The sequence below is a fragment of the Dendrobates tinctorius genome, unplaced genomic scaffold, assembly GCF_039654945.1.
Source record: "Dendrobates tinctorius isolate UK_male_01 unplaced genomic scaffold, ASM3965494v1 ptg000092l, whole genome shotgun sequence".
NCBI lineage: Eukaryota > Metazoa > Chordata > Amphibia > Anura > Dendrobatidae > Dendrobates > Dendrobates tinctorius.
Genome location: NW_027361760.1, coordinates 8,896,316 through 8,920,585, shown reverse-complemented (window position 1 = coordinate 8,920,585; position 24,270 = coordinate 8,896,316). Strand labels below are relative to the sequence as shown.

At 45.2% G+C, this 24,270-nt stretch overlaps 1 protein-coding gene across 3 annotated transcripts in view; it reads right to left on the bottom strand.

The window, feature by feature from the left end:
• Positions 1–24,270, bottom strand: part of LOC141098475 (death-associated protein kinase 3-like) — a 143,409-nt gene that overhangs the window by 10,891 nt on the left and 108,248 nt on the right. For all 3 annotated transcript variants that reach the window (XM_073586307.1, XM_073586306.1, XM_073586305.1), the window contains one exon: positions 23,963–24,008. In XM_073586307.1, the coding sequence (XP_073442408.1) occupies positions 23,963–24,008 (46 nt within the window). The remainder of the gene's footprint in view (positions 1–23,962; positions 24,009–24,270) is intronic.

The window sequence follows — 24,270 nt, the reverse complement described above, 5'->3', positions numbered from 1 at the left end:
TCAGTGGCCTTGAACAAAGCCTGTACCCAGTATTCCATTTTGGGAGGTCGAGAAAGAAAAAAATCATCTTGGAGGATGCTTGACAAACTCTAACTTGTACACCGAGGACACCAGGTCTTACCCATGTGTCGTATATGACGGAGAGCCTGACGTGGCGAAACCAGAGTAAGCGACCGCCTACTCTGCTGGTGTCGCCCGGAACCTGTCTCGAGTCATTTGGCTGAAGATCTTTGGGATCTAGGTCCCCTCGATCTGGGCTGGTGGGATCGCATTCTCCCCAATGGGTTGGCTCTATGAGATTTGACGATCCTTGTCCTGGTTGGGGCGACCTGAAATGGTGGGGTTAGTCGCTGCAGCCCACTCGGGGTTGCGTAAGGCCCGAAACCGTGTCTGAAGCTGGTGACAAAAAGGCTGTTTAACCCTTTGCTGAGGGAGACAACTGCTCGCCCCCTGTGGAGTCAGAGATAAGCTGGTCTAACTTCTCACCGAATAGGCGACTGCTCTGATAAGGTAAAGAAGTTAAGGATTTTTTGGAGGTTGAATCTGCATGCCAAGTCCTCAACCACAGAGCCCTTCTAATGGAAATCACATTTGCAGCGGCGAGTGCCGCACAGCCAGCCGCATCCAAAGATGCATTAAATAGTCCATGACCAAAGCGATCTGATTTGCGATCTCTGCTAACTCTGCTGGCAGGTCCATATCCTGCAAGGCTCTGTTTAATGATTCTGACCAAGAAACCATGGCCTTGGCTACCCAAGTTGCTGCGAACAAGGGAGTGTGTGATTTCCTTATGCCACAAACACTGAGCGAGCCAGGTTCTCTGAGACGGTCAGTGGAATCTTTAATAGAGGAACCATTAGGTATGGATAAAAGGGTCTTAGAGGCCAAGCGCGACCCAGGTGGATCTACCGTCGGGGATTCTGCCCACTTTTTACGGAGATCAGGGGCAAATGGGTATCTTGCCTCGAGCGCCTTCTAACCTGAGAATCGCTTGTATGGCCACTCCCTGTGTCATTGCACTATGTCCTCAAACTCTGGGTGAGTGCCAAATACTCTATGAGGCCGCTTGACCCTCTTAAATGACACCTTGTGACCTGAGGTCAGGGTGGTTTCATCGTCAATCCCCAGGGTCTGGTTGACAGCCTTGATGAGTATCGACTGCTGGTGAAGGCGAGCAGGAGGCAGAGCTCATGGATGCCGAGGCACCGGATGGACCGGGAGACTTTGTGTTGGTTCGTTTCCCCTGCGTCTGCCTAGAGTGAAAGCGGCCCCTGCAGGTCGGAGGCTCCTGTGAGGTGGAGGACCCCTCTAAGACAGGCGAGCCGCTGTCCTTGCTCCTATCTGGGGCTCGAAGGGACTCGACTGCTCTCGCAAGCGATGCCATGGACTGCAACAGAGACAGAGCCCATTCCGGGGGACTAGGAACACTGGGCTCGGTCGCAGGGGAGGACTCCTGGGCACCTTCGGAATCACAGGCTTCATATACTTGTTTACTTTGTGCATGTGGGAAGGCGGACCAACAGGAGGTGCATGCAGCGTACAGAAACATGTGCGCCTTAGTCTTTCTGGACATGGTGGCCCTGCTAAGTGATATGTCTGCAGGGGGAAATAAGCAAATCGCTTAGCCTCTGGGAAAAAATGTGACAGGTCCTGCCAACAAACGGGGTGGCCTTTCTCCTTTTGGGGTAGCACTTACCCCAGTCCTGTGTGCCCTTAGGCATCCAGGCTGCTGAACATCTGCTTTCTTTTCAAAAAAGTGCACCTCGGTGTGTGAGCCGCCGGAAGAGGCGACAGCCGGTGATGTCATGGGGCGGGGCTTCTGCTCGCAGCCTAGCACCGGCTGAAGCTGGGGACTAATTTTCGGCGCCCGCCCGACTTGACCAGCTCCTGTTCTCCCCACCCACTTCCTTGTGTCCAGGGTAGTCAAACAGGTTGGGGTGGTTTCCAGGCATCCCAGAGGAGAACAAAGGAGCTATGGGGACTAATGCACTACAGGGGGTCATCAAGAGACACACACAGTCAGGCTGTAGACCCACAGGGCATCAAGAAAAACACTATGAAAATAAGTGAAATAGAAATATACACAAAATTACATCCACATAGCATATCACACCATCACAACCTCTCCCCCCATAATGAGTGAGCACGCCATGAGGTCTACACAGACTTCTGGCCTGCTCACTTTATTCCACATTGCTCAGTTATTTATAGTTCCTTGTACAGTGGCAGGGGTAGGTCGGCCTGGGGAGCCTATAGTTCTTCTTGTCGAGACAGACCATCGGCGTTCTGGTGTTGGCTTCCCTGCTTGTATTGGATGGAGAAGCTGTAGGGTTGTAAGGACAAGCTCCACCGCAGCAATCTTCCATTGTCCCCTGATACGCGGTTCAGCCATGTGAGGGGGTTGTGGTCTGTAACAATTGTAAAGTCTCTGCCATAAAAGTATGGCTGCAATTATTTTTAGCACCCATACGATGGCAAGGTACTCCTTTTCAATAGTGGCATAGCCAACTTCCCGAACCAGTAGTTTCCGACTGGCAAACGCAACAGGATGTTCTTCTCCGGCGGCGTTCACTTGGCTAAGTACTGCCCCAATCCCAAAGGTGGATGCATCTGTCTGCACGAGGAACCTGCGTTTATAATCCTGGGCAGCCAAGACAGGAACAGTGACGAGGGCAGTCTAACGCTGAAAAGGCATTCTCGCATGCAGGCGTCCATGTCACATTCCTAGGCATGTTCTTGCGGGTCAGGTCGGTTAGGGGCTTGGCCAAGTTGCTGAAGTTAGGAACAAATTTGCGATAGTATCCAGCAGTTTCTAAAAATGCAAGTACCTGCTTTTTATGCCCAAGTGTTTAAGATGTTCTTCCCAGGTTGTGCTAAAAATGGCAATGTCGTCTAAGTAAGCACAGGCAAAGTCCTGACATTGTTGTAACAGTCGATTTACCAGTCTCTGGAAAGTAGCGGGGGCAGTTTTCATCCCAAAGGGCATTCCCAGGAACTCAAAAAGCCCAAGTGGAGTAATGAAGGCCAAGCGCTCTCGAGCGTCCTCCGTTAGGGGTATCTGCCAGTACCCCTTGCTCAAGTCTAACATGGTCACAAATTGGGCACTGGCCAGACGATCCAATAGATCATCAATCCTGGGCATGGGATAAGCATCACTCTTGGTGGCATCATTTAATCACCTGTAATCAACGCAGAATCGTGTTGGGTTATAATTGAGTCACCGTAGGAGGCAAAAACAGAAAAGCTAGCTAAGTCCAGAAAACCAGAGAGGTTGGCAGCTATCGGATTGCAGACCCCTGAACCTATCAACACAACTAGCAGTAGCCGTGGGGGGTTCCTACGATGCCCTAGACCCCTCGATCACAGCCGGAGAATTAGATAGCCTAAAGACAGAAAGGGAAATCTAAACTGCCCCAGAGCAGACCCCAAAGCAAAAGGCAGCCCCCCACATATAAAGACGGTGAAGCAAGAAGAAAGAACACAACACAGATAGATAGACTGAGCAAAGACGGGGCCCAAGCTAACTAGAAAGGAAAGGACAGGAAGGCTGCTGTCTGCAATCCGTGAAAAACCCTATGAAAATAAGAGCCAACCGACTGACAGTGAAAAAGGCCCTGAAGACGCTAGGCTTCAAAAAGACTATGTCAGTACTCAGGAATATTCTGAAGACAGAGCAACAGGCAAAAGGAGAATCAGCTCACCCCAGCAGGGAATGGCAGAATCCAGAAAAGCAAGGCAAACAAAAACAAAACACAAAAGCTAAAAGGCAAAGCAGAAAACTTAGCTTTAGAGGAGCAGGAATCAGACTGGTTTCCTAGAAGTCCACAGAGAAATCACCTGCAGGGGAGAAGGGCGTCGGCAGCCTTATATCCAGTCCGTGACTCCACTCAGCCAGTCATCATCATTAGTCTCAGGTGCCTGATAATCAGGCTCATTACCTTCCTTTACCAGAATAGGGAGTTCACCAGACCTCAGTGACGAAGGGGAAAATGAACTCACAACAGTGTTGCACCATCCTTCTTGGGGACCAGGATGACAGGAGAGGTCCAAGAACTGTGAGATGGCTGAATAACTCCCAGTCATTTCATCTTCTCCAGTTCGTTCTTTATCATGCCTTGAACAGCCTCTGGAACCCGGTAGGCAGCCTGCTGGATGGGGCGTTGTCCGGGGGTTTCCACATGGTGGCTGGTGACAGTAGTCTTCCCCGGCTTTGAGGAGAAAGCAGCAGCCCTCGGCCTTAGTACGACGACAATATCGTCCTTTTGTATATCCGATAAATGGGAGCCCAGGGGCACTTGTTCCAGTGATCCTCCCGCTTGGGCAACCTGGAGGAGATCGGGGAGATACTCGTCAGCTAGAACAGGCAGAGATCGGTCGTGGTAGTCTTTCAGCATGTTAATGCGGACGGTTTTCTGTCGTCGACCACTAGAATCCAGGGCAATAACATAGTTAGTGTCATTAATTTTCTTGACAACCTGATAAGGGCCTTCCCACACTGCTTGAAGCTTGTTGGCAGGGGAAGCAGTAATCATGAGCACTTGCTGTCCTACCATAAATTCCCGGTTCCTGACATTACGGTCATACCAGGTTTTTTGTCTGGACTGGGCCATTCGCTGATGTTCTTTAGCGGAGGTAGCTAGCTGGGCAAGACGGTCTTTGAGCTCTAGAACATAGGGAACAATGGGCATTCTGGTATCTGAGATGTCTCCCTCCAAATGTTCTTTCAGAAGAGTGAGAGGCCCACAAACCTTCCGGCTAAACAGTAGTTCGAATAGAGAGAACCCTGTGGACTCTTGGGGAACCTCCCGATAGGCGAAGAGGAGATGTGGCAGGTACTTTTCCCAGTCTTTCTCAACGTCAACAAAAGCCCTCAGCATATTTTTTAGGGTTCCATTAGAGCGTTCACATAGTCCGTTGGTCTGCGGGTGGTATGGGGTGGTGCGAATAGCTTGAACACCACAGGTATGCCATAGGGACTGGACCAGATCTGACATGAACTGAGAGCCTTGATCCGATAATATTTCACTAGGAAACCCTACCTGGGTAAAGATGGTAACAAGTGTCTCGGCTACCTTTACTGCTGTAATACTGGACAGGGCCACAGCTTCAGGATACCTAGTGGCATAGTCAACCACGGTCAGGATATATTTTTTCCCCGACCAGCTGGGGTGGGCCAGAGGACCTATGATGTCGACAGCTACACGTTGAAATGGTTCCTCAATTATGGGCAGGGATTTCAGGGGTACCTTATGTCGAGATCCTGGATGCCGCATTCGCTGGCACACATCGCAGGTGCGGCAATAATGGGCTACCAACTGCGAGACGCTTGGCCAATAAAAACTTTGGGTGAGTCTCTTTTCAGTCCTTTTTCTCCCTTGATGCCCAGCCAAGGGGATGTCATGGGCCAGTTGGAGTAGCTGTTCCCTGTACTTCTGAGGGACAATGAGTTGCCTGGTCGTTGCGTCAGGGTTGCTATGGTCACTGCACTTTGTTACACGATAATACAGTCCGTTATCTCGAGTGAAGCCATCCCCCATTATCTCCCATGTGCCCAGTTTCTGCCTTTCGCCTAAGGGCTGCTAAGCTAGTGTCACCCTCTATTTCTCTCCTAAACTCCTCTCTGTCGCAAGACTCTCCCAATGTAGCAGCAGCAAACGTATTGCTTACCACCTCTGATGTGGTTCATGGTGGTTGCTCCCTAGTGAGGTCCGGATGATGTATTGCTTGAAGGGTCTGTAGTCTGGTGACTGCTCCCACAAATTGGCACTGTAACTCCCCAATGTCGTTCCCAAGGAGGATATCTGCAGGAAGTCCTCCCATAACTCCAATCCAACACCGTTTTTCTCCACAACCATAATCCAAATGCACAGAAGCTTGCTGTATATATTTGCAGGTACCCCCTGCCAGGACAATGGGAATTCCCGGACCCTGGTAAATTGCCTCGGGTCGAACCACACGGGGGTCAGCGATAGTCAAGAATGCCCCCGTGTCTCTAAATCCTGACACTTTGCATCCATCAATTAAGACATCCTGCAGGTGGCGTTGCCGTTGCTCTGAGTAGCTAAAGGACAGAGGCCAGAGTCCGTACACTCCAGGAATATCATCTATGGTGCCGTGGTCGGTGGTCCACTCTTGTGGGGGTGGTGGTAGCTCTTCCTCAGGCGTGGTGGAGTGCACAAGATGTACTGGATGAGGAGGGGCTGTGTGGGGCACCCTCCGAATCCTGGAGGGACAGCCAGACTGCAAATGTCCAGGTTGCCCACACCCATAACACCTCCTCTCTGTGATATCCCCAGGTCGTGGTCGGAACTGTTGGGGTCTAGGATTGTGAGGCGTGATTGTCATCGGCTTGCGACTAGGTGGAAGAGCAGATATAATTGGAGGGGGACGGGGCGCAGGAGTAGGCCGTGGTTCATTGTCCAGAAGCCTCCTCCATTGCAGTCGGATAGTAAGGGCTTCATCGGCCAGGGATGCAGCTCTATCCATGGTACAGTGTGCGCTCCCGGACCCATTCCTGTACCTCTGCGGGGCACTTGGCAAGAAATTGTTCTATAAGGAACGCCTGTATAACATCTTCCACAGTAAAAGCGTTTCCTGCTTCCAGCCATCTCCGACATGCCTGGGACATCTTATGTGCATACATCCTAAACGATCCCCCCGTGGTGCATGGGAGGTCTCGGAACTTGGCCCTGTATGAGTCTGGGGTGATAGCATGGTAATCCAGGATAGTCCGCTTTACAATGTTATAATCCCGATTCCGCGGTGTGTCAATGGTTCGGTAAGCCTCCGCCATGCTTCCGTTCAGGAGCCCCACTAACAAACGCATCCAACTAGAGTGGGGAACCTCCATCACAGCACACTGCTGCTCAAAGTCTTTGAAGAACCCCTCCACATCTCCGGAAGCCTCATCAAATGGCTTAAACTCTGTCCGGGTGATCCGTACAGGCTCCTGAATCGTTGGGGTTACACTCCACATTGCATTACTCCCTCTTTAAAGCTCCATTGCTTACTGTCTCCGCTGTGCCCGGCGGGCAGCCTCTTCCTTGTACTTCTGAGAGACGCCGGGGCCCAGAACCGCCATCTCTTCTTCGTACCACACCAATCACTGGCTTTTCTGGATGGGGATCCCTGTCTCCAGTGCTCGTCCTTCAGACATCTGGGAGGAGGCCGGGCTAGCGCCCACCAGTAGATCGATTAAGGCCTCTTTAGTCAGTCCCTGGTAGTTCAGGCCCAGGTCTCTGGTTCTCTCCTGTAAACTGGATACAGTCCAATTTCTGTACTCACTCTGGGTGGTTCTCCATTGGGTTACACTCTGTTGATCCCACCGCTGCCACCAGTTGTCATGGGGTCCTTCTCCGATACCACACAATCAACAGAGCAAGGGAAGGGTGAACAATCCCAAGACCTTTATTACAGGCAAAATTAGAAGGTCCATAAACAATCCACCACACTGAGGATACAATAGTCCAGAACAAGAATGTAGTCCAGTAACAGGATAAAATGTCCACGGAGACGAGATTCCAAAACTCTAGCACCAGAGGATAAAAATGGGTCCTTCTCTCTGAAGTGCAGTCTTTACACGATACTCTCCAAACAGGAACTGACTTGACCAGCTCCTGTTCTCCCCACCCCCTTCCTTGTGTCCAGGGGTAGTCAAACAGGTTGGGGCGGTTTCCAGGCATCCCAGAGGATAACAAAGGAGCCTTGGAGATTAATGCACTACAGGGGGTCATCAAGAGACAGACACATTCAGGCTGTAGACCCACAGGGCATCAAGAAAAACACTATGAAAACAAGTGAAATAGAAATATACACAAAATGACATCCACATAGCATATCATACTATCACACCAGGTATGACGCTGCCAACCTCCTCAAGCTCTGGGGGCGCCTGCTAGCATCTGAAGCCCGCAAACAGCTCTCAACAAAGAAAAAGAGGGCCACCAGCCTATGGGACCTACAGGAGCCCTTCCAGCCCACTTTTATCCACGCCTCACCCCTGGATGCCAGCCTCAGGTTAGGATGGGGGAGGGGGGGGCTGCAAAAACAAGCAAGGATGGTGCAGACACCCTAACTCCATCTTCCCTCCAAGGCAAGAGGAGAGGGACCGTCTGCCTCCTTCCACCACCAGTCGCTGCATTGGTGGTGCAGTGAGGGCTGCACAGACTGCATGTGTGCCTCTCTACAGCCTGGGGTTTCAATACCTTAGGGTGGTCAGGGCTGAGTCTGGCATTACCAGATTGCCACATTGCGGGAGAGGATACGTGGAGGCGACACTCCATGTGCTCGCCTGTTGATGGTTTGGGAAGATCGGACCCTTTCAATAGGGTCCGTCACCACTGTCATCTTCATGGAAAAAAAAAAGAATCTGTGAAAAAAAACACGTGTGCTTCCTATGGACACTAAGCATGAACTGGTCTCACCTGCAACCAGGGTGAGGGTGTATACTGTGGGGGAGGAGCCAACCTTTTTTTCTCTTAGTGTCAGCCTCCTGGAGGCAGTAGCATCCACCCACAGTCCTGTGTCCCCCAATGAGGCGAAGGAGAAAAAGCCATTACTCCAAAAGAAACATAAAAAGCCAGATTAATGTTTGCAAACGCACACAGGAACCCAGACCTTAGTTTTTGGAGACATGTCCTGTTGTCTGATGAAACTAAAATTGAACTTTGTGGGTATAATGACCATCTTGAACTGCAGAAAGGAAGGATCCAGCAGAGTAGAAGGCAGCTAAAATTTAACCTTTTATTTTAACTCAATAAAAAAATATATATATTTTTTTGCAATGTAGCACATGAAGCCGGGTGTACAACACGTTAATTCGATCAACGTTTCAACTGACAGAGTCTGTCAATTTTAGCTGCCTTCTACTCCGCTGGATCTTTCAGTTTCTGCAGTTCAATATGTTTGCTCTATGAAAGGGCCTTCTGAGCCTGAAAGCTTGCAAATATAATTTCTCTGGTTAGCCAATAAAGGTATAACTCCTTTAATACTTTTCTCAATTTTTTTTGAAGACATAAGTATTTACATCTATTTTTCTGGCTAACATGGTACCACAATATTATTTTGTATTGTACATCGTAAATAGGTTTGCTCCTAACTGGAACCGTGCTGGGCGTTAGCTGGCGGTGAGGATTCCTCACAGTGGTGAGCTGATCTTTCCTTTTCTTATGACCATCGTTACGTTTGGAGGGAAAAGGGAGAAGCTTGAAAGCCTAAGAACACATCCCAACTGTGAAACCAGGGAGTGGCACATCATATTGTGAGGTTGTTTTGCTGCAGGAGGGACGGGTGCACTTCACCAAAATAGGTGGCATCATGAGAAAAGATCATTATGAGGCAAAACTGAAACAACACCTCAAGACATCAGCCAGGAAGCTAACAACACATCAAGACAACAGCTAGGAAGCTAAAGCTTGGGCAGAAGTGGGTCTTCCAAATGGACAGTGACCCGAAGCATACTGTCAAAATGGTAAAGTCGCGTAAGGATAAAGTCAATGTTTTGGAGTGGCCATCACAAAGCCCTGATCTCAATCTTATTGAAAATTTATGGGCAAAGCTGAAAAGGCAGGTGCGAGCAAAGTGACCTACAAACTTGGATCAGTTACACCAGTTTTGTCATGCGGAATCGGCCCAAATTCCGACGAACTAATGTGAGAAGCTTGTGGAAGGATATCCCAAACGTTAAACTGAATGACTTGGGTCAAAGGGCAATGGAACAAAATACTAATGAAACGTGTTATGAATGGGTCACCGAGGAGGATGGCAGGAACAGGCTAAGCCACCAGAAGACCAGAGAAGTTGGTAACTAAGCGGATTGCAGACCCCAGATCCTATCCACACAAATAGCAGTAGCAGATGAGCATTCTTACGATGCCCTAGATGCTTCGTCACAGCCGGAGGACTAACTAAGCCTAAAGACAGAAAGATGAAATCTAAACTGCCCCGAAGCAGATCCCCAAAGGAATAGACAGCCCCCAAACATATATTGTCGGTGAGACAAGATGAGGAGACACAAACACAGGCAGAGAACAGACTGAGCAAACGGTGGGGCCCAAGCTGTCTAGACAGGACAGGACAGAAAAAGATACTGTCTGCAACAACGCACAAAACCCTGAAAACGTCCAACACTTCTGATATACAAAAAAACCTGAGATCTCTCCCCCGCTAGATCAGCACTCTGGTATAAACTGGCAGCACGTAAAAAGATACTAACATAACAGGGGACTGATCAAGCTGCAACATATGAAGCAGGGCCCAGCACTGCGCCCAGCAGGGAGCACGCTGAACCCTAACAGCAAAACAGAAAGCAATAAAAGACACAACCAGATTAGATGCAAAGGATTAGCAAAAGAATCACTTAGCTGAACATGCAGATCAGGCAGGGGACAAAAGAGCTCCAAATGCACACAGAGGAAAAAAATCACCAGCAACCTTCAAGAGCAGCCAGCTTCATTATATGCTCCCAGCGAGCAATCCCAGATTCCCAATTATCATCGTCAGGTGGAGAACCTCCATCCACCTGGCCAGCTCCACTACTCTCAGTAACCACCAAAGGGAGCTTCAGCTCAGAAAATCGAGCAAGAGAGTTCACAACAGTACCCCCCCCCCTTGAGGCGGGATCACCGAACCCTCATCCACACCACCAGGCCAATCAGGATGGGCCCGGTGAAAGGCACGAATCGATCTCTTGGCATGGATGTCAGAAGCAGAGACCCAAGAATTATCTTCCTGGCCATAACCCTACCACTTGACCAAGTACTGAAGCCTCCGTATAGCCAAACGAGAATCCAATATCTTCTCTACCTCATACTCCAAATTACCCTTAACCAGTACAGGGTCAGAAGGCGCTGCCATGGAAACGACTGGCTCCACAAACCTTTTCAACAAAGATTTATGAAAGACGTTATGAATCTTAAACGTAACGGGAAGTGCCAAACAAAAAGAAACGGGGTTAAGGATTTCCAAAATCTTATAAAGGTCCAATAAATCTTGGCTTGAATTTTGGAGATGCGAGCTTCATGGGAATATTTTTTGAGGACAACCAAACCATATCACCCACTTTAAACCGGGACCAATGGTCCTATGCTGGTTGGAAAACCATTGGGCCTTTTCCAGAGAGTGGGACAACTTATCCACTACTTGGTCCCAAATCTGCTGCATTTTCTCTACCACAGAATCCACACCTGGGCAGGCAGAAGCTTCCACCTGCCCCTAAGAAAATAGAGGATGAAACCCAAAGTTACTAACGAAAGGAGACATCAAAGTGGCAGAGCTAGCCCTATTGTTTAGCGCGAATTCAGCCAAGGGCAAAAATGAGACCCAATCATCCTGATCAGCAGATATGAAACATCTCAAATAGGACTCCAAAGTCTGGTTTGTTCTCTCAGTCTGCCCATTGGTCTGAGAATGAAATGCAGAGGAGAAAAACAACGGAATTCCCAATTTGGAACAAAAGCCCTCCAAAATCTGGAAACAAACTGGACCCCTCTGTCCGACACAATGTTCTTAGGAATCCCGTGCAAACGAACCACTTGTTGTAAAAACAAGGGCACCAACTCAGAAGAAGATGGCAACTTTGGGAGTGGTACAAGATGGACCATTTTAAAATATCTATCACAGATCACTCAAATAACAGTCATTCTGAGAGACAGGGAGATCAGAGGTAAAATCCATTGAGATATGAGTCCATGGCCTCCTGGGCACCAGAAGGGGCATCAACAAACCACTAGCACAAGAACAGGGCTTAGACCGAGAACAAGTCACACAGGACTGCACAAAATTCCTGACATCAAGAGATAAAGCAGGCCACCAAAAAGACCGACTCACCAAATCTCTGGTACCAAAGATACCTAGATGACCAGCCAACACGGAGCAATGAATTTCAGACATTACTCTTTTCCTCCATTGGTCAGGGACATACAATTTCCCCATAGGGCATCGTTCAGGTTTATTCTCCTGAAATTCCTCCAGGGCACGTCTCAAATCAGGAGAGATGGCGTAAAGAACTACAACCTCATTTAGAATAGTCGTAGGCTCGGTCACGTCAAGAGAATCCGCAAAGAATTCAAACATTCTTAGTGCCCGGATTAAGGAAACCACAAAATTAAAACGCATGAAAAACAAGGCCCACCTAGCCTGTCTAGGATTCAAGCGCTTGGCTAATTCAAAATAAATCAAATTCTTGTGATCGGTGAGGACCACAACTTGATGCCTGGCTCCCTCCACCCAATGTCTCCACTCTTCAAATGCCCACTTCATGGCCAATAATTCCCAATTCCCCACGTCATAGTTACGTTCAGATGGAGAAAGTTTTCGAGAAAAGAAGGCACAGGAATTCATCTTAGAGGTTACCGGATCTCTTTGAGACAAAACGGCTCCTGCACCAATCTCAGAAGCATCCATCTCCACCTGAAAAGGGAGTGAAACATCAGGTTGCCGTAGAACCGGAGCAGAAGTGAATCTCTGCTTAAGCTCATGAAATACCGGGACTGCCTCTGGAGACCAATTTACCACATCAGCACCCTTTTTGGTCAAATCCGTCAAAGGATTAACAATACCAGAAAAATTACTTATAAATTTACGGTAGAAATTAGCAAAACCCAAAAACTTCTGAAGAGCCTTCAGAGAAGTGGGCTGAACCCAATCATAAATGGCCTGTACCATAGCTGGGTCCATTTCAGTAGCAGACGGGGACAAAATGAATCCCGAAAACGAAATCCTCTAAACACCAAAAAGACATTTCGATCCCTTAACATACAGAGTATTTTCCCTCAAAATCCAGAACACAGTCTGGACATGTTCCACATGAGAATCCCAAACACTGAAAAAATCAAAATATCAGCCAGATAAATGATCAAAAACTTATCCACAACCTCCCGGAAAATATCGTTCATAAAAGATTGGAAGATGGAAGGGGCATTAGTGAGCCCAAAAGGCATCACCAGGTACTCAAAATATCCCTCCGGAGTATTAAACGCCGTCTTCCATTCATCCCCGTGCTTGATGTGAATAAGATTATATGCCCACCTGAAGTCAAGTTTGGTAAACCAACAGGCACTTTTAACTCTGGAAAATAAATCAGAAATCAGGGGTAACGGGTACTGATATTTAACAGTGATCTTGTTAAGGGAACGAGTCAATACATGGCCTTAATAAACCATCTTTTTTGGCCATAAAGAAAAACCAAGCACCCAAAGGCGAAGAGGATGGTCTGATATAACCCTTCTCCAATGATTCCTTGATATAAGATCGCATAGCATCATGTTCAGGTACAGATAAACTGAAAAGCCGACCCTTGGGAAATTTACAACCGGGCATTAACTCAATTGCATAGTCATAACTCCTATGAGGAGGCAAAGACGCAGACTTACTCTCACTAAATACATCAGAAAAATCAGCCAAATAGTCAGGAACATCTTGAGACTGGGGAGAGGTGGAGAAAACAGGAGTGTCACTAAGAACACATTGACAACCCCAACTCACCACAGGCAGAGATTTCCAATCTAAAACAGGATTATGGGTTTGCAACCATGGAAAATCCAGTACAATAGTATCATGCAAATTGTGCAACACCAAAACTTTACAATTCTCTTGATGGTGGGGCGACCCGCATTACCACCTGGGTCCAAAACTGGGGTTTATTCTCCGCCAAAGGGGTAGCATCAATCCCCCTCAAGGGAATAGGGGTTCTCAGGGGCACCATGGGGAAACCACAATGCTTGGCAAAGTCAAGATCCATCAGATTCAAAGCTGCTCCTGAATCCACAAAGGCCTCAGCAGAAAAAGTAGACAAGGAGCAGATCAAGGTAACCGCCAAAAGGAACTTAGGCTGTACACTGCCCACCGCAAATGCGTGAGCAAAACGTTTTTCTCGTTTAGGGCAGACAGAAATGACATGAGAGGCGCCCCCACAAAAGAAGCATAACTTATTACGCCTTCTAAACTCTTGACGTTGCGTCCTAGACATAACCCTATCACACTGCATGGGTTCAGAAGTATGTTCAAAAGGCAGCACCGCCTCTCGCGTACTTTTACGTTCACGTAAACGTCGATCAATTTGAATGGCTAATGACATGGAGTCGTTAAGACCAGAGGGGACAGGAAATCCCACCATAACATCTTTTACGGTTTCTGCCAGACCTTTCCGAAAGAGAGCTGCTAGGGCTTCATCAATCCATTTAGTAAGGACCGCCCGCTTTCGGAACTTCTGGCAGTATAACTCTGCAGCATCCTGACCCTGGTTCAATGCCAATAAGGTCTTCTCAGCTTGTTCAATAGTTTTAGGTCCATCGTACAACAACCCCAGGGCCTGAAAAAAACGCATCCAAATTAGCCAGAATAGGATCTCCAGGTGTCAGAGAAAAAGCCCAATCCTGTGGATCGCCGCGCAGCCGTGAGATGACAATTTTAACCTGCTGCACTGAGCTCCCTGATGAATTAGGCTTCAAGGCAAGAAATTGTTTGCAGTTATTCTTGAAATTCAAAAATTTGATTGAGCAAGATAGGCAGAAATTCCCCGCACTTCAGCAGCGAGCTGTTCAACACGATCGGATAATTGCTTAGTCTCCATTAAAGAAAAAAAAAAAAAAAAATCCTCCTACGGCCCCAGAGAAAAAGAGGAAAAAATAAATTAAAAAAAAAAAAAATTTGACACTTTTTTCTCTTTACAATTCTTTCCTTCTTTTGAGTACCCTAGAGTCTGCAGTTAGGCTGGTGATTCTGTTATGAATGGGTCACTGAGGAGGATGGCAGGACCAGGCTTAGCCACCAGAAGACCAGAGAGGTTGGTAACTAAGCGGATTGCAGACTCTTGATCCGATCCACACAACTAGCAGTAGCCGTGGAGCGTTCCTAAGACGCTTTGTCACAGCCGGAGGACTAACTAAGCCTAAAGACAGAAAGACGAAATCTAAACTGCCCCGGAGCAGATCCCCAAAGGAATAGACAGCCCCCAAAAATATATTGTCAGTGAGACAAGATGAGACACAAACAGAGGCAGAGAACAGACTGAGCAAATGGTAGGGCCCAAGCTGTCTAGACAGGACAGGAAAAGATACTGTCTGCAATCACGCACAAAACCTTGTAAACGTCCAACACTTCTGATATACAAAAAAACCTGAGATCACACGATCTCACCCCCGCTAGATCTGCACTCTGGTATAAACTGGCAGCAAGCAAAAAGATACTAACATAACAGGGGACTGAACAAGCTGCAACATATGAAGCTGGGCCCAGCACTGCCCCCAGCAGGGAGCACGCTGAACCCTAACAGCAAAACAGAAAGCAATAAAAGACACAACCAGATTAGATGCAAAGGATTAGCAAAAGAATCACTTAGCTGAACATGCAGATCAGGCAGAGGACAAAAGAGCTCCAAATGCACACAGAGGAAAAAAAATCACCAGCAACCTTCAAGAGCAGCCAGCTCCATTATATGCTCCCAGCGAGCAATCCCAGATTCCCAATTATCATCATCAGGTGGAGAACCTCCATCCACCTGGCCAGCTCCACTACTCTCAGTAACCACCAGAGGGAGCAGAGGGAGCTTCAGCTAACATCTCTATACAGTTGCGGCCAAAAGTATTGACACCCCTGCAATTCTGTCAGATAATACTCAGTTTCTTCCTGAAAATGATTGCAAACACAAATTCTTTGGTATTATTCTCTTCATTTAATTTGTCTTAAATGAAAAAAAAAACACAAAAAGAGAATTAAGCAAAAAGCAAAACATTGATCATTTCACACAAAACTCCAAAAATGGGCCAGACAAAAGTATTGGCACCCTCAGCCTAATACTTGGTTGCACAACCTGTAGCCAAAATAACTGCGACCAACCGCTTCCGGTAACCATCAATTAGTTTCTTACAATGCTCTGCTGGAATTTTAGACCATTCTTCTTTGGCAAACTGCTCCAGGTCCCTGATATTTGAAGGGTGCGTTCTCCAAACTGCCATTTTTAGATCTCTCCACAGGTGTTCTATGGGATTCAGGTCTGGACTCATTGCTGGCCACCTTAGAAGTCTCCAGTGCTTTCTCTCAAACCATTTTCTAGTGCTTTTTGAAGTGTTTTGGGTCACTGTCCTGCTGGAAGACCCATGACCTCTGAGGGAGACCCAGCTTTCTCACACTGGGCCCTACATGCTTCAAAATTTGTTGGTAGTTTTCAGACTTCATAATGCCATGCACACTGTCAAGCAGTCCAGTGCCAGAGGCAGCAAAGCAACCCCAAAACATCAGGGAACCTCCGCCATGTTTGACTGTAGGGACCGTGTTATTTTCTTTGAATGCCTCTTCTTTCTCCTGTAAACTCTATGTTGATGCTTTTGCCCAAAAAGCTCTACTTTTGTCTCATCTGACCAGAGAACATTCTTCCAAAACGTTTTAGGCTTTTTCCAGGTAAGTTTTGGCAAACTCCAGCCTGGCTTTTTTATGTCTCGGGGTAAGAAGTGGGGTCTTCCTGGGTCTCCTACCATACAGTCCCTTTTCATTCAGACGCCGACGGATAGTACGGGTTGACACTGTTGTACCGTCGGACTGCAGGACAGCTTGAACTTGTTTGGATGTTAGTCGAGGTTCTTTATCCAACATCCGCACAATCTTGCGTTGAAATCTCTTGTCAATTTTTCTTTTCCGTCCACATCTAGGGAGGTTAGCCACAGTGCCATGGGCTTTAAACTTCTTGATGACACTGCGCACGATAGACACAGGAACATTCAGGTCTTTGGAGATGGACTTGTAGCTTTGAGATTGCTCATGCTTCCTCACAATTTGGTTTCTCAAGTCCTCAGACAGTTCCTTGGTCTTCTTTCTTTTCTCCATGCTCAATGTGGTACACACAAGGACACAGGACAGAGGTTGAGTCAACTTTAATCCATGTCAACTGGCTGCAAGTGTGATTTAGTTATTGCCAACACCTGTTAGGTGCCACAGGTAAGTTACAGGTGCTGTTAATTACACAAATTAGAGAAGCATCACATGATTTTTCGAACAGTGCCAATACTTTTGTCCAGCCTCTTTTTTATGTTTGGTGTGGAATTATATCCAATTTGGCTTTAGGACAATTCTTTTTGTGTTTTTTCATTTAAGACAAATTAAATGAAGATAATAACAACAAAGAATTTGTGTTTGCAATCATTTTCAGGAAGAAACTGAGTATTATCTGACAGAATTGCAGGGGTGTCAATACTTTTGGCCACAACTGTATATAGTATCACTGTAATTGTACTGACTGATCCCAAGAATAAAGCAGTATTCTCACTGAAATACGATGATAGAAAAAATAAAAGCATTTAACTGCTGTTTATTTGTTCATTTTGCCTCTCAAAAATCGTAATTAGGCTCAGATGACATTTATCCTGTGATCTCCGCTGAGTAACTACGTCAGGGTGACACCATCTACATCATTATAGTGTGTGGCTCAGTCAGAGGTTTCATCTGAATAACGTTTTTGAGGGATTTAGACAATCCCTAAAGTAAGTGGTCAGCGTAAAGCACAACATTATTGTGATCCTCACTTTACACTAAAAGTGATTGAAAAATGTTATGAACTCCAAAATGTAACCAATAAAAACTTCAACTTATCCCACAAACAACAAGCCCCTTCTCAGACTCGTCTTCTGTCATTGAAAATATGGGAGTTTCCATTTTACTGGTAGAGCAAAGACTTTGGTAGAGAGACATGGCTCAAAGTCCTTCAAATAAAATCCAGTGAAATCTGTGCTCCCAAAACCACTGCCCTTTTCCCTTCTGAGCGCCACCTTTTGCAGAAAACACAGCCAGCGCCCACATTTGACATTGCTGTAGCGAGGAGAACTCATTTTAGGAGGTATGTGTCTAGAGGCACAAACTTTACAATGGTAAGAGGGTCATGTGACACATCGCTTATTGAGAATTTCTCAAGAAAAACAATGGTGTGCTTGGTTTTGACATAACTTTATTCTTTCATGAGTTATTCACAAGTTTATGACCACTCATAAAATGTGTTCAAAGTGCTGCCCATTGTGTTGGATTGTCAATGCAACCCTCTTCTCCCACTCTTGACACACAAAGAAATGCTAGCACAGGCTTCCAGTATCCGTTGTTTCAGATGCTGCACATCTCGGATCTTCACAGCATAGACAATTGCCTTCAGATGACCCCAAAGATTCCTACATGAACAGTTTTCTGGAAAGTAGATTGGTCGTTGTGGGCCAGTTGAATGGCCACCAAGGTCTCCCAATCTGACCCCCTTAGACTTTTATCTTTGGGGTCATCTGAAGGCAATTTTCCCCTTCCATATACTAATGTGCCACAAACAGGAAGTTGATATCACCAACCTTTCCCATTTTATTTAGGTGTATCCATATAAATGTCCCACCCTGTACATATTTTCATGTTTTACATTATAAAAATTGCAAAAAGGGAAATGAGCCAATACAAAAATGTGGGCACCCCTTGGAAATGTGTGTGCTCAGATAACTTTGACCAAGGTTTTAGACCTTAATTAGGGTTATGGCTTGTTCACCATCATCATTAGGAAAGGCCAGGTGATGCAAAATTCCCAGCTTTAGAAAAACCCTGTCTCCTCTAAGGCCGGTTTCACATTTGCGTTTCAGGGCGCAGCCACGGCCTGCGCACGGCCACCGCTAAGCCCCGCCCCTGCCGCGCCTCCTCCGGGCGCATGACGCTGCATGCGTCCTCTATCTTTATCACTGAGGACGCAGGTCGTGCGCAGTATGCGTTTTGGCGGAGCCTGCGTCCTTTTGACGGTGTGCCGACCAGCGCCAAACGTAACCTGCTGCAATTTGGTTGCGCTCGGCGCACCATCAAAAGGACGCAGGTGCCGCCAAACGCATACTGCGCACGGCCTACATCCTCAGTGATAAAGATAGGGGACGCATGACGCATGCAGAGTCATGCGCCTGGAGGCGGAGCTACCGGAGGTGGTGCGACAGGGGGCGGGGCTTAGCGGTGGCCGTGCGCAGGCCATCGCTGCGCCCTGAAACGCAAATGTTAAACCGGCCTTACCTTGTGCCAAAAACAGCAGCCATGGGTTCTTTTAACCCCTTCACCCAGAAGTACGTTTTCACCTTCCTAAGGGCCAATTTTTACAATTCTGACCACGGTCACTTTATGAGGTAGAATCAACGGATCCCGGTGATTCTGAGGTGGCTTTCTTGTGACATATTGTACTTTATGATCGTGGTAAAATTTCTTTGATATAACTTGCGTTATATCACAATTTTCAAACTTTGATTTAAGGGCATAAAAATTAAGAGAGTCATATCGCACAAAATAGTTAATAACATTTAGCTGTGAAAAAAAAAAAAAACACATTTTTCCTATATAAATCTTTTTTAGCTCCAAATTTTGCATTTTCATAAGGGTAACAAGAGAAATTGCTCCATACAATTTGTTGCAAAATTTCTCCTGAGTGCGCAGATACCCAATATGTGGAGGAAAACAACGGTTTGGGTGCACGGCAGAGCTTGAAAGGAAAGGAGCGCAATTTAACTTTTTAATTGTAAAATATGCTAGCAGTTGCCATGACGCGCGTGGAGAGCCCCTGATATGCCTAAACAGTGGAAACCCCCCAGAAGTGACACCATTTTGGATACTAGAACTTATCTAGATGTGTATTGAGCACCTTGAACCCCCGGGTGCTTCACAGAAGTTTATAATGTCAAGCTGCAAAAAAAAACAAAAAAAAAAAAAAAAACACATCACTTTTTTCCCACAAAAATCTATTTCAGCTACAAATTTTCAATTTTCACAAGTGCAAAAGGAGAAAATGGACCCCAAAGTTTGTTGTGCAATTTCTCCTGAGTTCACCGATACCCCTCATGTGGTCAAAAACTACATTTGAGGGACAGTGCAAAGCTCAGAAGGGACGTAGCGTCATATCACTTGTTTGAGGTTGCCATGTTACATTGGCAGAGCCCCTGAGTTGCCTGAACTGCAGAACCCCCATAAGTGACCCCATTTTACCAATTAAATCTCTCATTGAATTTATGTAGGGGGTGCAGTGATTATCACAGACTTTTATACCATTGGGCAGTGAAGAAAAAATAATTTATATTTTTTACCACGAAGACTGTGTGTTCGCCTCAAGTTTTACATTTTCACACTGGGAAATGGGTAAAAATGGCACCAGAACTTGTCTCACAATTTCTGCTGAATGTAGAAATATGCCATATGTGGCTGTATAGTACTACTTAGTGGTCCGTCCCTACCGAGTCACTCCGCATGGCTATTTACCTCCTGGAGCGCAGATATTCCTAGACTAATTTGAGGATTCCATATAAAGTGCCCCTAAGTGCTAGAAAAGCAGAATCCCCCTTCAAATGACCTCATTTTGGAAATTATAGCCCTTTGGGAATTTATCTACAGACGCAGTGACGATTTTGACTCCATGGATGTTTTTCAGAAACAGGCAGCAGTGGATGTTGCTAAGTGAAAATTGCAAACTGCTGTTGTAATGACCAGTACGCTGTAATGACCAGTATGTTGCAGTCACCTTTACATTATGCCCAGTCCGTGCTTCTAGAGACATGCACCTATAAATTAGGAAGGCTCTCATTACTACAGAAATGCCAAATATGTGGGCGCTATATGTGGTTTAGGCACACTGGAGCTCAGAAGAAAGGAAGCATTTGGATTTAAGAGCAGAGAATTTGCTGAATTTCTATTGGGGAGCAAGGAGCCATTTCGCTTTTCCAGATCCTTTGGGCTACCAGTAACGTGGAAGCCCCTATATTTCCATTAACAGATGACGGACCTGAGCGAGCTTGCTTTTCTGTGGATTGAGTTGAAGCTTTTATTGGGAACATTTTATATAATGCTTGGGATCACATTTATATGGCGCTCTATCCTGAGCACTTACTTTGGGGTTTCCATCTAAATCTCTGAGTGACGTGACAGATGAAACTCCAGAGGGATCTATTCAACATAATAAGGCAGCAGATTTACTCTGGACTCCGTCCGGCCTCTGTTCAGTGGTATCCTTTTCAGAAGTGCACAAAACTGTGCAATCCTAAAAAGATGTACACCTCCGGATCACAGGTCCTATGGTATCCACAGTGACTACATCTGTCTCATTATAAGGAATTTTCCGCCGGGGGTTCTGTCTGATTCGCGTATTCCATCTTCTTGAGCGCGTTTTATTGCACTTTTTGTTCGGTGGTATGATTTTGAATTGTTTTTTGCCTCTATTTTTTATTGTCTTCACTAAAGGGGTTAACTACTGGGACAGTTTTATAGAGAGGGTCGTTATGGACGCGGCAATACCAAATGTGTACTTTTGATTTTTTTATTTACATAAATAAATGTATTTAATGGAAAAATATATATTTTTTTAAATTTAGGGATTTAAAAAAAATATGTTTTTACACTTTGTAATTTTTTTTAAACTTTTTTTTACATTGGATGGGAAATTAATAGAGAGTATCAGATCAGGGTCCAAAGCAGGCGCTCACATGCCACCTTCCCTGCAGGACCCGGAAAGACCCCAAGGCCATCTTGGTGACGGGGGTCTCCATGGAGACTATCAGAAAAACGCAATCGCATCGCGTTGTTCTGCTGTAAGCGCGTCAGGAGCCCCTTCCCTGCGCAATGTTTTTCTATGCCGCTGTCACTACTGACAGCAGAATCAGAGGGGTTAAATGCCCATGATTGGTGGTAGCAAACATGAATTGAAAGACTCTTGGCTGGCTACAAAAAGTGTTTACAAGCTGCAATAGTAGCACCCCTTTTGAAACTAGGCACTAACCATGCAGGGCGCCAACCTTTTGCATTGGCAAAATTTTCCTTTTTGTAATTTTTAAAATGTAAAAGATGAAACAAAAAATAGAAAAATGTATATTTTTTTGCCTAAAATACAAAGGAAATGTGTCATTTACCTTTAAGCCTTTTAGAAAACATTTCTTCTTCAACTTGCTTAACTGTTCACAATAATAGTAATTTTGACAAGAGGTGCCTAAATTTTTACATGCCACTGTAAATGCTATACTTTTCTGTGAACAACATCTAGGTTAAAATGCTCAACAAAACCCCAAGATAAACTCCTTGAAGAGTCTAGTTTCCAAACAGGGGTCTCTTTTGGGGAGTTTCTGCTGTTTTAGCATGTCAGGGTCTCTGAAAATGTGTCATGGCATCCGCAATATGTTCCATTAAAATTTGTGCTCCAAAAATCAGATGGCGCTCTTTCCTTTCCAAGCCCTGCCATGTACGCAAACAGTAGCTTTTGACCACATATGGGATATTGCTACATTCTTGAGAAATTGCGTAACAAAACATGGGGTATATTTCTTTCTACTACACCTTGTGAAGATTTAAAACTTGTGAAAAGTCTGTGAAACACCTGTGGGTTCAAAATGCTCAACAGAACACAAGATTAATTCTTTGAGGAGTCTAGATTCCAATGCTTAGTCAATTGAGGGTGGTAGGGTGGATTCTGCTGCTTTGATATCCCCCCTCAGGAGGTCTCACAATAAGTCATGGTGTCTGCAATCTATTCCAGCCAAATTTATGCTCGAAATACCAAATAGAGCTTCTTATTCAGAGCCCTGCCGTGCACTCAGCAGCTTTTGAGCAAATATGGTATACTGCAACTGTCAAGAGAAATTGAGCAATACATTTTAGAGATTATTTCTAAAGAGTTAACATTTCCTAACAGCAGTTTAGGAGAATTTGAGGGGAACAGATTTTAAAATGGTATCACTGCTTGGATTTTCCAATATATAGACCCATCAAAGTCACTTCAAAACTAAAAAGGTTTGCAAAAAAATAGGGGATTTCTAAATTTCCTTAAAAAAAATGAAAAAAAAAAGCTGTTAGATTTTAATCCTTTTAAATAAAAGGAGAGCTGAAAAATGATGCTGATGTAAAATAGACAGAGACATATTGGAAAGGTTATTTATTAGCTATTTTGTGTGGTATGCCCTCCTAGTTTAACCCCTTTATGACATAAACCCCTTTAAATACACTCAAATTGTTTAGTCACGTGAGGGGCTCCCCAAACGTGACGTGTACTTATTTGTACTAAATGTCCTACTGGGGGTCTGTATGTGGGGGAGACTGGGCAAAAACTGAGAACAAAGGATGAATTCTCATCGCCACACACTAAGAGAAAAAATAATGGATCTCTGAAGGGTTAATAAACTTCTTGAATGTGGTTTTGAGCATCTTGAGGGATGCAGTTTTTAGAATGGTGTCACTTTTGGGTATTTTCTATCATAAAGACCACTCAAAGTAACTTCAAATGTGATGTGGTCCCTAAAAAATGTTGTAAAAAAAAAGATGTCGCTGGTCAACTTGTAACCCTTATAACTTCCTACCAGAAAAAAAAAAATGGTTCCAGAATTGTGCTGATGTAAAGTAAACATGTGGGAAATGTTACTTATTAAGCATTTTGTGTGAGATATCTCTGTGATTTAAGGGCATGAAAATTCAAAGTTGGAAAATTGCAAATTTTGAAAATTTTTGCCAAATTTCCGTTTTTTTTCACAAATAAACGCAAGTCATATCAAAGAAATTTTACCCCTATCATGAAGTACAATATGTCACGAGAAAACCTTGTCAGAATCATCGGGATTCATGGAAGTGTTCCAGAGTTATTACCTCATAAAGGGACAGTGGTCAGAATTGTAAAAATTGGCCCAGTCATTAACGTGCAAACCACCCTTGGAGGTAAAGGGGTTAAAGACACAAGCATTTAAAGTTTGAAAAATGCTAATCTTTCTAAATTTTTACCAAAATATCACTAACAAAGTACCATGTGAACTGAAAAAAAAAAAAAAAACAAAAAAAAAAAAACCACACAATCTCGAAATTACTGGAATAAGTTGATGCATTCCAGAGTTATTATCACAAAGTGACACTGGTCAGATTTGAAAAAAATAGGGGTTGGTCCCCGAGTTAAAAATTGGCTCCATCACTAAGGAGTTAAAAAAACCAGTTCATTATTCAAAAATGTTTATTGTCTCACCTTAATCCATGAATGTTCTAAGCTGTCATCGATAGTCATTCGTTTCCTAATAAATAAAAGCTACGTTATAAATCACGTTATGTTTCTTATGCTCATCATAATGAAATTAATTGCATTAAACAGTTACATTATCAATAGAGGGTCATCCTGCTCTACAATGCAGAAGTGGGCAGAGGAGGTAGTCACTGATGAAACAACTCAAAAGACTATGTACACCTTGACAGAACTTTTTTTTTTTTTTTTTTAATAGCTTCCTAAAAACAAAGTTAAAGGGTTGTCTAGGACTTAACTGTTAACATAATAAATAT